General features: G+C 58.3%; 1 protein-coding gene across 4 annotated transcripts in view; it reads left to right on the forward strand.

The window, feature by feature from the left end:
* Positions 1-13,199, forward strand: part of ATP13A2 (ATPase cation transporting 13A2) — a 28,799-nt gene that overhangs the window by 12,052 nt on the left and 3,548 nt on the right. For all 4 annotated transcript variants that reach the window (XM_084821641.1, XM_084821644.1, XM_084821642.1 and 1 more), the window contains 17 exons: positions 388-555; positions 2,271-2,381; positions 3,222-3,268; positions 4,366-4,554; positions 4,632-4,838; positions 5,762-5,875; positions 6,105-6,261; positions 6,498-6,618; positions 6,741-6,865; positions 7,464-7,618; positions 7,953-8,063; positions 8,981-9,060; positions 9,516-9,668; positions 10,559-10,655; positions 11,427-11,650; positions 11,840-11,991; positions 12,554-12,726. In XM_084821641.1, coding sequence (XP_084677767.1) covers positions 388-555; positions 2,271-2,381; positions 3,222-3,268; positions 4,366-4,554; positions 4,632-4,838; positions 5,762-5,875; positions 6,105-6,261; positions 6,498-6,618; positions 6,741-6,865; positions 7,464-7,618; positions 7,953-8,063; positions 8,981-9,060; positions 9,516-9,668; positions 10,559-10,655; positions 11,427-11,650; positions 11,840-11,991; positions 12,554-12,726 — 2,384 coding nt within the window. The remainder of the gene's footprint in view (positions 1-387; positions 556-2,270; positions 2,382-3,221; positions 3,269-4,365; positions 4,555-4,631; positions 4,839-5,761; positions 5,876-6,104; positions 6,262-6,497; positions 6,619-6,740; positions 6,866-7,463; positions 7,619-7,952; positions 8,064-8,980; positions 9,061-9,515; positions 9,669-10,558; positions 10,656-11,426; positions 11,651-11,839; positions 11,992-12,553; positions 12,727-13,199) is intronic.

A 13,199-nucleotide genomic window follows, 5' to 3' on the forward strand; every position in this document is an offset into this window, starting at 1 on the left:
AGGAAAAGAGGCAGGTGACTACGAAGGAAGTGGGGGCCTTTTCAGTGGTCCCCCACAGCCCTGGTTGTGCAGTTGGGGCCTCCTGTAGGCCCTGTTGTAGCACCTATGTTGTGGTCTTTTGGGCACCATTTTATTCTCTCGGGCTTTTTATTCCTTCAGTTTTTAAAAAGGGGTTGGAGCTTTTCAGACCTTTGCCCTGTCTCTGTTCTCTGCGGTTGGTTTTATTTTCTATCTAGTTCAATGTTGTTTAGCTTTCTGTGTTGTGTTTTATTATGCGCTTATATTTTATAGTTTTATCCTCTATTTTCTGAACTATTCAGAGAGCTTCAGCTAATAAATAAAGTAAATCAAATCTGTTTGTTTTCCACCAACCTCTTTGCCCTGTAGGGGAGAGCACTCCTGTGATGAAGACCCCTTTGCCCAAAGACCCCCAGGCCGCCAGCACCGTCTATTCCCCCGAGAGGCACAAGCGGCACACGCTCTTCTGTGGCACACAGGTCATCCAGGCCAGGTGCTATGTGGGCGCTGAGGTCCTTGCAGTGGTGACTCGCACAGGTGAGCTTCATGGGGCAGGGAGCCCCTCCGTCCAGTGGCCTTAGCTTGGTCAAAGGGGCTGTGTTCCTGCAGGAGGGTGTCCAGGCAGCAGCTTCCCCTCCTCTGTATGGGCCCTGGGGGCTCAAGGGTTATGGCGAGGTGCCTTTTCTCTTGGGGCACATGGATCAGTCAGTGCCCCCACGTTAAGATTGGGAGCAGAGGCCCTTCTCCCTGGCCCACCTGTAAGGGCACCTCAGTGGGCACGTGCCCAAGAGAGGGCCTTTTCTGCAGTGGCCCCACCCCTCTGGAATGGGTTGCCTTTGGGAATCTGCTGGGCTCCATTGTTGTGGGCTTTGAGGGAAGCCGTGAAGACGTGCCCATTCTCTTTGGCCTGTCCCTGATTCTGTTCTTGGTTCTTTGCTGTGGTTGCATTTTAGCTTTGTGTACTGTCTGGGCTGGATGGTTTATGGCTGGTATTCGTTGCTTTCAGTTTTTTTGCTTTTTTATTATTGTATGGGGATGTTGCCATGTAAGACACCCTGAGCGCAGAGCTTTTGCCTTTAGTGGGGGCCTAGAAATATTTTAAGGAAATCATTATTGGGGCAAGGCAACCCCTTGCCTTGGGTCCCGCAGTTTGTTCAAGTCTGTGTCAGCAGTGCAGACGGGCCGGGGTGTGTGCAAGAGGAATCCCCCCTCTTCACACGACTGGACTATGAGGATCGGAAATGGCGCCTTCTCAATAGCAGCCCCGTCGTGGCTTGCAGGGTGGCTGGCGTCCAAGATGGGTGATCCGCTTTGTGCTTTTGCTGGAACTCTGAGGACCCAGAGCCGGGAGCAAACTGGTGGCTGCAGGGCAGAGGCAATGAGCCCCAGGCGCCATGTGCTGGAATGGCCTGCATAGGTCTGCGTCTGAATTATGACAGCTCTGGGATCTGAATGCCAGACGCTGAAACTGGCCAGCAGGGCCACGCAAGGGCCTCGTCCAAGGCAGCTCGTCAACACTCGTGTCTTATGGGCGAGGAACGTGGGCGGTGCCGGCGCCAGGCTTTCGAGGGCCCAGGGGCAAGCCCCCGTGAATGTGCCTCCCCGCCTCCTGCTCCTCTCTGTCGTCACTGCTCCTGCTTGCTTGCTTGGCAGGCGGAGAGCCAGGGAGCACGCAGGCCGGGGCACCTCCCGCTCCTCCCCCTCCCCAGCACCAGAGCAAGAGGCCGGTGGACAAGCAAGGTGCTATGGGGGAGCAGTTCCAGGGCCCCTGCTGGGCGTGTGGGCCCTCAGCGGGTGCCCCACCACACCTGCCCTTGAGGCCCTCCCTCAGCGTTGAGGCTGACAAGCAGTCCGCACAAGGCCAGCCCGTGCAGGGAGCAGGGTGGTGCACGGAACGCTGCTTGCTGCTGTTAAGCATCATGAAGAGTCAGCAGCCCCTCTCGAGCGACTGCAGATCAGCCGAGATCTGGATCTCCCTCCCCCAGCAACTGCAGTAGCTCCTCACGCCCTCATGCAGCGGCCCTTCCCAAGGAGAAAGTGTCCGCGGAGTACGGCTTCAGGCGGGGACTCATCCCCACGTGGCTGCCACGTTGGCCAGTGTGGCTGGTGAAACAGTTGGCCCCCTTTACCCCTTTTCAAGGGCTGCAGCGTTGCTCTGCCCTTGGCGTTGGGCTTCTGCTGCGGGGCCTCTGGTGTGCTTTGTGTCCCGCCCGCTGCGGAGGCCTTGCTTCAGAGACCTGTTCTCCTGCCAGGCTTCTGCACAGCCAAGGGAGATCTCATCAGTTCCATCCTCTACCCCAAGCCGGTGAACTTCAGGTTTTACAAGGATGCTGCAAAGTTCGTTGCCGTTCTCGCAGGCCTGGGTATGTCCGTAATGTGATTGGAAAAGGAACACAGAGGCAGAAGCTGCCCCAGGCTGTTGGCGGGGGGAGGCTTCTGGGAGGAGTGCTGCTTCCGGAGTTGGCGAGGGAGCGGAGCAGGGCGGGGGGCGGCTTCTCTGCGATGTGCAGCAGGGTGCCTCTGTTGCCGCCCTTCAGAGCCAGGGCTGGCCCTCAAGGCAGTTTCCTCCACCCAAGACAATGCCCAGCCTTGATCCCCCCCTCCCCCCCCGCCCATGCTTGAGACAGAGGGGGAGCCAAGATCTTGGGTGAGTAAAGCACCATTCTGCCTGGCCTGCACCAGCCTGCTGACTGGGTGAAGCCAGGAGCCCTGTCCTTCTCCAAGCCCAGCAGCCAGACTGGAGCCCCCATTGCTACTGCTCCTGCTCTGAGGGTCTACAGTGACTCCGTGCATCCCTCCCTTGTGGGAGGGGGGGGGGTACCGCATCCTTTCGCGTTGCCGTGGGTTTGTGTGTCAACCAGCTGCTGCTCTTGGCGCCACCCCACTTTGGAGTCCCCCTTCCTCATCCTTTCTGTCCATGGCGGAGGGTCCGCAGCGTAAGCTGGTGCCTCAGAGCCTCAGGCTGCGTCCTCCCCTCCTCTATGTGCCTTCCCACCCCACGCGCCTGTGGAGAGCTTCTGATCACAGGCTCTGTGGGGCAGTGCCCTGTCTCTGCCCCCGATGTTACTCTGCAGAGCTCTGAGGGTGGGGTGATCATAGCTTTACGGAGTGGCTGCATTCCGGTCTCTCTCTCTGTTGTGCCTCCCCTGAGGCCTGCTTTCCCCCATGGGATCAGGACACTTTCCTTTCGCTCTTCTCTGCAGCTGCTCTTGGTACCGCGTACAGCATCTACATCTTGCACAGAAAACGGGTAAGGGCCGTTCCCGAGGCCACGTGGGATGTTCCCCTTTTGTCCCACCTCCCACTCCCCGCTTCCCAGCCCAGGGCCACTTTTCGGACCTCCTGACAAGGGCGCCTGACGTTGGGCCCGGGAACAGCCTCCGCGTGGGCCAGCCGGACGTGTGCGCAGCGGGTCTGGGCCCTGATCTGGCCTCCGCTGTTCTTGTTTGCGTCTTTGTTTGTTTAGAATATTTGTCTGCTGCCTTGACCCAACAAGCACTTAAGGCAGCTACCAGTAATTCGTGGAAATGCCACTAAAACAAACCCAGGGAGCAGAAAGCATCAGCATAGCACAGAGCAGCAAACGAGCAAGTCATCCACTAAAAATAATTCAACCCATTTCAATAGTGAGTCAGTCACATCAAAATAGGGCAGTGGCAGGTGAAAGAAGCGGACACAACAAAAGTTAACTGTCCCGGGAGAACAGGACGGTTCTGCCCTTGCCTGGCTCCTGAACACAGAAATAAGGAAGGCGCCCAGGGGCATTTCTCTTAGCGGGGTGGAGGGGAGCCATCATTTGGGGGGCCACATCAAGAAAGGCCCTTTTCTCTGCTGGACCCACACCTGATCTCTATGCCAGAGCAGGGCCTCGGCTAACCATGACAACTCTGGACTGTTGGGCAGGCTCCTGTGGGAGCAGGTGGGCCTTCGGCTGCCCCCTTCCCAAATCGTCTAAGCCACAAATGTAAAGACCAGCACTGAAGCAAGTTGGGAGGCGCTGTAGACCCTGGAGAGCGAGCCAGTCCTGGGTGGGTTGCCGCAAAGTGACACAGCTCCCTTTCCAAAGAGACCCTCATTGCCCACCCAACTCTGTCCGTACACACACACGCACACAGAGCCGTGCTCTTCCGCCTCCCCCTGCCCTGTGAAGCCAGGTGGCACCCCTTGGCAGGGCCGGGGGGAGACGTTGCCCTCGCACTTGGGGCACACGAGTCCTTTTCCCCGGAGCTGATGCTGGGCTTTTGGAAGCAGCCTGCAGGCCCTGCCCAGCCCTGTTTCAGATCTCCTTCCAGGCTGGCTGACAAGCCTCTGTGCTCAGCTCGCTTTCCTTGCTCTGCGCATGGGCAGGTTGCTGTTGGGCAGATTGTCATCCGGGCCCTGGATGTCGTGACAGTGGTCGTGCCCCCAGCCCTGCCGGCCGCAATGACAGTGGGCACCATCTATGCCCAGAACCGGCTGAAGCGGCACGGGGTCTTCTGCATCAGCCCTCCGCGGATCAATCTCTGTGGGAAGGCCCGCCTGGTCTGCTTCGACAAGGTGAGGCCCAGTGGTGGGAGGGGGGCACCTGCCAGCCGCCTTGGCTGCCTTCTGATGTTTCCCACCTCTTCCCCTAGACCGGGACGCTCACGGAGGACGGGCTGGACATTTGGGGCGTTGCTCCCCAGGAGGACGGTGGTTTCCTGCCCCTCGCCCATGAGCTGCGCTGCCTGCCCAGTGGGCCCTTGCTCTCCTGCCTGGCCACGTGCCATGCCGTCACTCTGCTCAGAGACCAGCCTGTCGGAGATCCGGTCGACCTCAAGATGCTGGAATCCACGGGATGGGTGAGAGCGAGAGCGAGGAAAACCCTGCTGAGGAAGCAGAGCCCTTTCCCCACAGTGGCATCTCTGCTTGAGCCACTTTGTGAGAGCAGAAGTAGTCACTGGGGAGAGAACTGAAACGCTTGGCTGGCGCTCGCCTGGCGGACACGGATGGCAGCCGCTCCCTGTTGGAGCCTGTGGCCACGGCCCCACCTCCAGTCCCTGGCATCTCCAGTGGTTCTTTCTTAAGTCTGGAACTCAGATGTCCTCTGGCCCTTGAGACCTTGCAGGGAGCCCCCATTGGGCTGAGTGGAAGGCAGGCCCCTTCTTGGTCTCACCCTCCCATTTCTCCACATCCTTTGGTAAAATGTAGAGTGTAGGCCCCGTGGGGCAGGAGCCTATTGCCCAGCTCTGCCCAGGTCCTCAGGGCTATGATCAACAGACAAGGGCTGCTCAGGTCCGGCATAGCAAGGGTCAAGTTTCTGGATGGTCAGCACAGGGGAGAGTCCAGAAGCGAGGTTGGACAAAGCCAAGGCCAGATAAAGGAAGGAGGGAATGGACTGCACCACAGAGAGCTCCGAGGACTGCTTGGACTGGAAGCCAGGCAAGCTCAGCTTGCGTGCTGCTCCAACATGCAGCAGAGCCTGAAATAGGACTCCAACTTCCTGGAGGCTGCATAAAAGGGCCTTTGGCTGTGACGGCACGTGTGGTGGTGGCTTCGGAACTAGTGTCTGAGGATGGCCACGCAGCCTCCCCTGGAAGCCGTGGGGGGCCAGTCCCAGGGGAGAGGGGGACATTGGTGGGGGCTTCTATGGCCACAAGGTCTTCTGGGTCTGAGAGATCTGTATCAGAGGCATCTCCCCCCTGAGGAGGAGGAATTGGAACTCGGGCCGTAGGGGAAGGAACAGCTGCATCTTCTGAGGCCTGATTTCCTTCCTTTCCTCCAGACCCAGGAGGAGGTGGAAGGGGCTCAGGCTCAGGCACGTGTGACCCAGCTTTTCGGGACCAGAGCCCTGCTTGTGGTGAATCCTCCACTGCTGGGGGAGCAGCCTCATGGCACGGTAAGCCAACAGGGCGCTTGCCCCAGGGATGGGTCTTGTGTGCTAGCAGAAGATGCACCATGTGTGGCTGGAGGGCGTGGAGCCTGCTCGCCCCTGGGAGAAGAGGCCCCTCCCTCAGCACCCGAAGGCGAGCCTGCGCTGTAGAGGAAGCCGGCCTCTCTTACCCCCACCCCCTGCCAACCCCATTCCAGAGACCCACCCAGGCTCTGCCATTCTGTTCCCTCCACAGAAGCACACGGCCCCCCTGGCCATCCTCCGCCGCTTCCCGTTCTCCTCGTCCCTGCAGAGAATGAGTGTTCTGGTGAAGCCCCCAGGCGACGGCCCTTCAGAGGCCTACATGAAGGGGGCTCCAGAGATGGTGGCCAGCCTCTGCAAAAGTGAATCAGGTCTCCCATAAACGTGTCTGGTGCCCGCCTCGTTCTGTGTGGCCCGCCGCCTCCTTGCCCAGCGCCAGTGGCAAGGAGGGGAGTGCCCAGAAGCCTCCGCCCTGCTCTGATGGGGAAAGGGTCCACAAAGGGACCCCCTTAGAAACCCCTCCCAGCAGGGCTGCTTCCTCCTCCTGGGATGCTGTGTCCTGCCAGTGCTTTTCCTAAACAGCCCCCCTTCTATCTTGGCCTTGCAGTCCCTGCGGACTTCTCCCAGACGCTACACCGCTTCACCAGCGACGGCTTCCGGGTCCTGGGCCTGGCTTACAAGCCCGTGGCTGCCGCCAGGAACTTTGAAGAAGCCCAGGACATGACCAGGTGCCTGGGAGCGGGGCGGGTCCTCCTCCACTCTGCTCTGGCCACTGGCGGTTCCTGGGCTGGGTCTGCGTTTGGCTCTGCCAGGAGGCCAGCTGATCCCAGCTTTCTCCTTGGGCCGGCAGGGACTCTGTGGAGAGCGGGATGGTCTTCCTGGGGCTCCTGGTGATGAAGAACGTCCTCAAGCCTGAAACCGCCCCTGTGATCCACTCACTGCGCAGTGCCAGGATTCGGACCCTCATGGTCACAGGTAGCCGCGGGGGGACACATCTGCCTCTGTCTGTGGGGCTTTGGACTGTGGGTGGGCCGGAGCTGGGAGGACGGGGCCTGGCATGTCAGGGATGATCCCTGGGGTCTCTTCTCTGTTCTGGGGGCTGGAAATGGGCAGAATGAGTGCAGGCTTAGCTGTGCGATGCACAAAGCTGTGCTGGAAAGCAGACGGTGCCTCTGGGGGGGGGCCGGGGGGGGCAGGGCCAGTTGTGAAGAACTGCAACTGGGACCAGGAGTGTGGGGGGGCTCTGAGGTTGGAGCAGGCGGGCTGCCCACAGTTCTGTCCTGGAAAAAGAGGCTCTGAAAGCCGCACACACACACACCTCCAGTCCCCGAATTCCAGTGCTGGGCTTCACTTGTCCAGTGTCAGCAGGAAGGCATTCTGCACATGAACTGTTGAATTTGGAGCAGGTTTCAAGTTTTTGTTTAGAGATACGTCAGCCAAAGTTGGGCTTTGTGGATGGGATGTGGGGACACGGATGGGGGACTCCGTCCTCGGTTGGCCTGCCAGACTGTGTGTCCCACTCCCCGCCACGTAGGGGTGACTCAACCTTTGTACCCCCCCATTTCCATATTAGGGGACAACATGCTCACGGCCGTGAATGTGGCCAAGAGCTGCCGGATGGTGGAGGCAAAGGAGCCGGTGGTCTTTGTGCACGCGGCCCCGCCCAGCCCCGGCAAGCCGGCTACCCTCAAATTCGTCCCTTCCGAGCAGTCCACAGAACCACCCGAGGTGAGTCCTCTTCCTGGCCAGCACCCTGCGGCTGCCTCTGTCCTCAGCTCCTCTTCCGTGGGCTGCAGTTTGGAGCGGCGGCAGCTGAGGGACGGATCTCCCTCCTGAGTCAGCCCGCCCCGTGGGCCTTCAGTGAGCTCTGTCTGTGGCGAGATCCATCTGGCCCTCTCCAGCCACTGGCTCCCCTGTGGAGAAGGCCCCCTCCTTTGGGTTGGCAGAGCATGGGGGGCAGCGGGGGGAACAGAAACCTGTCCAGTGTATGCTGAAGACCGTTGGCCGGGAGGCAGCAGGAAGAATGAGTGCAGCCCTCTTGCTCTCTGTGGGGTTTTTCCAGGGTTCTTCCCAGCAGGAGAGATACTTCCTTGAGCAGCAGCCCGGCCACTTGGCCTTGAACGGGAGAGCCTTTGCCGTGGTTTGTGAGCACTTTCCCGACCTCCTGCCAAAGGTACTCTGGGATGCTGGCCAGCAACCCCAGTCCCCAATTCCCCTCCCCTTTATCCCAGCCCTGGGGCCCTGCTCCTGCAGGGGATGTCCACGCACTGCTCCTCTGCTGGCTTTTCTTTGTGCTCTTCAGGCTCCTGGGGCCAGCCTGCCTTTTCCCAGGGGAGGGGCGACGGCAGCTGCCAAGGCGCAGAGCCCCCCTGCTTGGCCTGCCGACGGTCCCAGGTTCAGGCTCCAGGGAAGAGGATGGGGAAAGCGCTTCCGCTTTCTGAGGCCCTGGAGAGCCGCCGAAGGCGACACATCTGGGTTGCATGCCCCCGTGTTCTGAGGCTCCTGGGCTTTTGCTGCCCCCCAAGCTGAGCACCTGAACGTGGTGTTTCTTAAAAGCTAAGGTGTGCCTTGCGCCCCCAGAAAGAAGGCGGCTTCCTAATGCCAACTTGGGCCTGTGGCCCACCTCGCTCGCTTGTGCCCACACTGAACTGGCAGTCGCGGCACTCGGGTTTCACGCTGGGGGGCTCTTTCCAAGCCACCCCTGAAGATATGGGGGGCTGAACCTGGGACCACCTGCAGGGAACATACGTCTTTTAGTACTGAGCCATGACCCTTCTCCTGAGCCCCTCCAAGGAGCAGAGCGCCTTCGCCTCTCTAAACTGAGGGTCACACACACACACACACACACACACACAGATTTCTCTTTGTAGTGCTAGAAAGGGAAATGCGAGGAAGTGCTGCCACGACTTTTTCAGTCGCAGGGGTGTGGCAGCTGACGGCCATCAGGAGTGGCTTCACAGGCTGCATGCGTCCCGCAAGCCCCACTTCTTTGCACCCTGCTCTAAACACCTGCTCCATGTTGTGCACGGCCCACATTTGTTTCCAGTTCTCAGGCCGACCATGACACACGGGTATCTCTATCTTCTGCAGATTCTGGTCCGGGCGACGATTTTTGCCCGGATGTTGCCTGACCAGAAAACTCTCTTGGTTCGGAACTTACAAGACCTGAAGTAAGTGTGTGTGGGGGGGGGGGGGAATGTGTGAGGAAGAAGTGGGAGGATGAGGAATTTGTTTCGGGACACTGGGAAGACGGGCCTCTCCGCTCTGTGAGGTCAAAGCCATGGAAAGCTTTCTAGTCAAGACGGGAACTTCCAGTTTAGACCTGTAAGATGGGGGGCACCTTGGAGATTGCTGGCTTCTGTGCTGCAGTCTCTCCTCCTTTTCTCTTTGACAAGGTTGGCGAGAAGGAAGGACAGTGGGGTTTGACAGCTTGGTGAGAGGGGGAGGTCTGATGCCGGGCAGGATTGCCTTGAGAGGTTGCCAGTTGCTGACCCCTGCGGTGCATTCACCAGGCCGAAGACTGGCTTTGGTGACCAGCCCTTTTCCCGGGGGGGCGTGAGAGGGAGGGGGCCAGTTGGGATTCCCCTTCCTACAGTGGGGGGACATATGCTTGTGTCGGTTGCAGCTACTGCGTGCTGATGTGTGGCGATGGTGCCAACGACTGCGGGGCCCTGAAAGCGGCTGACGTGGGGATCTCGCTCTCCGAAGCCGAGGCCTCTGTGGCATCGCCCTTCACGTCTCGGGTTGCCAACATCGAGTGTGTCCCGACCATCATACGGTGGGTCCAGAGAAAGGCCCTGCTTGGGAGGGGCTCTGTGCCCAAGTCAACTGTCTACCGTTGGGCACTGTTCCTGGAGGAGGATGGGAGAGAGCTACCCCCCCATCCCCAATTCAGAGCCTCCTGTGCTTTTGTTCCTCAAGCGTGGCTGGGAATCTTGCTTGCTTCCTTGAAAGAAAGAGAGGGGGCTGGTGTTTCAGGAAAATCACAGTCTTGTACGCTGGAATTCTATAGTAGTGTCCTTCCACCCCACCATGGCGGTGTTTTGAAGAATAAGAGTTGTAAATGGAGGCAGAGACCATTCCCTGTTGAATCAAGTGTTCCACAGGGTTGATGTCCTTTTCCCTTGTTGCTTCCTCCTCGGGGAAACCTTTTCCTGTGGAGTCAAAACCGGTTGGTGTTTTTCATCCCAGCAGTCAGTGGGGTCAGAGCCAAAAGTGGGCAGCGTTTGCAGGGGGGTGGTGGAGCAAGGTGGAGGTTCTCATGCAGCCCTTGGGCTTCAGGGTCCCCAACCCTGTCCCAGAAGAGCCACGCAAGAATATGTTCCCAGCCGGGTCGCCCTCGCTTGTGCAGAAGCTCAAGGACCGAGTAAAAAGCACCCTCTACCCATAACCCAAGAAATGCCTGCAGAAAATGATGGTGATTGGTTCCTTTGTAAGTTGGAATGCCAGCTACCGTGTGAGGTGATGGTGCTTATACTAGCCTAGTAGTCTGCAAAAAGTGGGCATTTTTCCCCCAGTTTTTAATTCTGGTTGTTTTTGGAGCTCCCTGTTGTGAAGGCTCCCAGTGCAGTGTGTGTGTGTGGGGTGTTAATTCACTGCATGCACCCCCTGCTTCCCTTAAACAGCAGATGCATTGTTGTTTTCTTCCTGGTGGTCTTTGCCCTTTAGGGAAGGGAGATGTTCTCTGGTCACCTCCTTCGGGGTCTTCAAATACATGGCGCTCTACAGTCTAGTGCAGTTCGTCTCTGTGCTCCTGCTTTACACAGTAAGAGCTGCATGCAAGAACACCCACTTCTGGCTCTGGTGGGCAGGGGGCGGGGTGTCCTCCTTTCCCCTGCTTTCTTCAGCCCACTGGCTCTCAGGTTTCATGCTCATCACTGCAGCCAGTGAGGACTAGCGCCTTTCAGGGCAGCCATGGCATTCTACCAAAGTTGCTCTATTGCATCTTGGGAAGTTGGTGGCCACACAGGCCTCCTCCAGATTGTCGTTGCTCTGCCTGCCAGCTCCCTCCTAGTGGCCGAGAGCCCATGCTGGCCTCTGGTCCTCCAAGGCCCCTGTCCTCTTGGCCATGGCGACGTCCTGTGGCACAGTGTTGCACAAGAGGACGAAACATCCCCTGAACCAGCTGCCACCCTGGTTCTTCCACTGGTTCCAGGTGTGTGCAGAAGAGGTGTGGTTGCCCCCCTCCCTCCGTGCCACTGGGATGTCCTGGAGGCTGCTGCCCTCTCCTGTCATTCCCCCGCCTCCCGGGCTCCTCCGAGGGCTCCTCCAGAAGGACACCTCAGGGCCTCGTTTAAGAAAGCCAAGGGGGCTTCTGGGCACCAGGGGTGGGGGGGCTTCGAGCTACCTGCTGCAATTCCATCTTTTTTCCCTTAATGGAAAGAAACAAGGAGGACGAAGCGGTGGGAAGACATGGGAGGGTTGCAAGTGGAAGATGCCGCTGAGGCAGCGGGATGGGTGATCCAAGCCTCGCCTGGGAGCTCCCAAGTCCCATCCTCTCTTCTCTGCTCCCCCCTTCTCTGCTCCCCCCCCCCAGATCAACACCAACCTGAGCGACTCGCAGTTCTTCTTCTTTGACCTGGTCATCACGACCACCGTGGCTGCCCTGATGGGCAAGACGGCGCCGGCAACGGATCTGGGCCTGGCACGCCCACAAGGGGCCCTTCTCAGCATCGTCGTCCTGGGCAGCCTCCTGCTCCAGACGGCTGTGCTCATCGCCATCCAGGTCGTCGGCTACTTCATCACTGTCTCTCAGCAGTGGTGAGTGGCAGGCCTGGTGCCAAAGCGGGGGGGACGCAGCGGTTGGTGTCTTCTAGTTTCCGTTTGAGGCCAGTCACTCCACTAGCCCATCCTCCCTTCCTGCTGGTCCAAGAGACCCCTCTTGGTCTGGCCACCAGGCATGTGCAGGCCATTGGGCATCGACTCAAGCTCCTCCTGCCTCCCTCTCAGGTACCTCCCGCTGAACAGCACCGTGACAGCCCCTCAGAACATCCCGAATTATGAAAACACCGTCGTGTTCTGCATCTCGGGGTTCCAGTATCTCAGCTTGGCTGTGGCCATGTCTAAGGGCTACCCCTTCCGAAAGCCCCTCTACACTAATGGTGAGCCGGGCCTGTCCCCTTGCTCTGCTCTCCCACCCCTCACAGCCTTGCTGCAGCAGGCAGCTAATGGCTGCTACGAGGCCATGGAAACATTCCCCACTGTTCAGCCAGTGAAAAGTGAGCCTCGAGCCTCCCCACCACCCTTCACTATGGGCCCCCTCCCTCTTCTTACCAACAGCACTTGGTCCTTGTGGGCTGGATGCACGTGATCTCGTCTGATCTCAGCAGCCAAGCAGGGTCAGCCCTGGTTAGCACTTGGATGGGAGACTGCCTGGGGATCAGGCTTCCTGCACGGAGCAGGGGGTTGGACTCGATGGTCTTGTAGGTCCCTTCCAACCCTGTGATTCTGTGTCTTACAGAAGATGCATTGTTTGTGCACATTCTGCAGCTGGCACTTTCAGCCTGAGCAGCTAGAATGTTTGTGACGGGTCTGTGACATTGCAGTGGTGTTGCTGATTTGGGGCAGTTGTGACAGCCATTTTTAGCCTGTTTTCTTTAGGTATGTTTTGTGTCTCTAAACTGTTGTAAGTTTTTTCTCTCGCTCTCTCCCCCCTCTCCCCAGTCGTCTTCTTGATTGCCTTAATCATCCTTTTTGGCCTTATGACCTGGTTAACCCTTTACCCGCTGAACTTTATGAAGAGCTTGTTGAAACTGAAGGGCATTGATGACCTGGACTTCAAGGCCAGCCTCCTTGGAATAGCCACGATCCACTTCTTCCTGGCGTTCGTGCTGGAGGTATGCGGGGGAGGCACTGCTCTTAGCAAATGAAGGGTGCTGATGGATCAGGGAGAAAATAATCCTCTTCCTCCATAAATGCCAGATTGGGGTCATCCAGTGAAATAGGTTGGCAGTATTTATTTATTATGTATTTATTTAAAGTACTTTTATCCTGCTCCGCAGCCAAAAAAGGTTCCTGGAGCAGCTTACAATAAATCAATCAATAAACAAAACAGTCCCTGCCCCTGCAGGCTTACAATCTAAAGAGACACACAAGGAAAAGGGGAGGGGGAGGGAAGGGGAGGAAATTAAGCAGCGTTTCAGTAGGGCTCGCCCTCTTTCTTCTTCCGGGGGATGGGGCGATAGGAGAAGTCTAACTGGAGCAGGCCCTGGGGTTCCCAGCAGGTTTAGTGTGGATAAAAGGAGCTGTTCCTTTGTGGAAGTAGTTGCCACACCTGGATGTTGCCACTGGCAAAGGTTGGTTTTCAACA

The sequence above is a fragment of the Heloderma suspectum genome, chromosome 15 (assembly GCF_057233095.1).
Source record: "Heloderma suspectum isolate Gila_16-S chromosome 15, 16-S_ref, whole genome shotgun sequence".
In the NCBI taxonomy this organism is placed as follows: Eukaryota; Metazoa; Chordata; class Lepidosauria; order Squamata; family Helodermatidae; genus Heloderma; species Heloderma suspectum.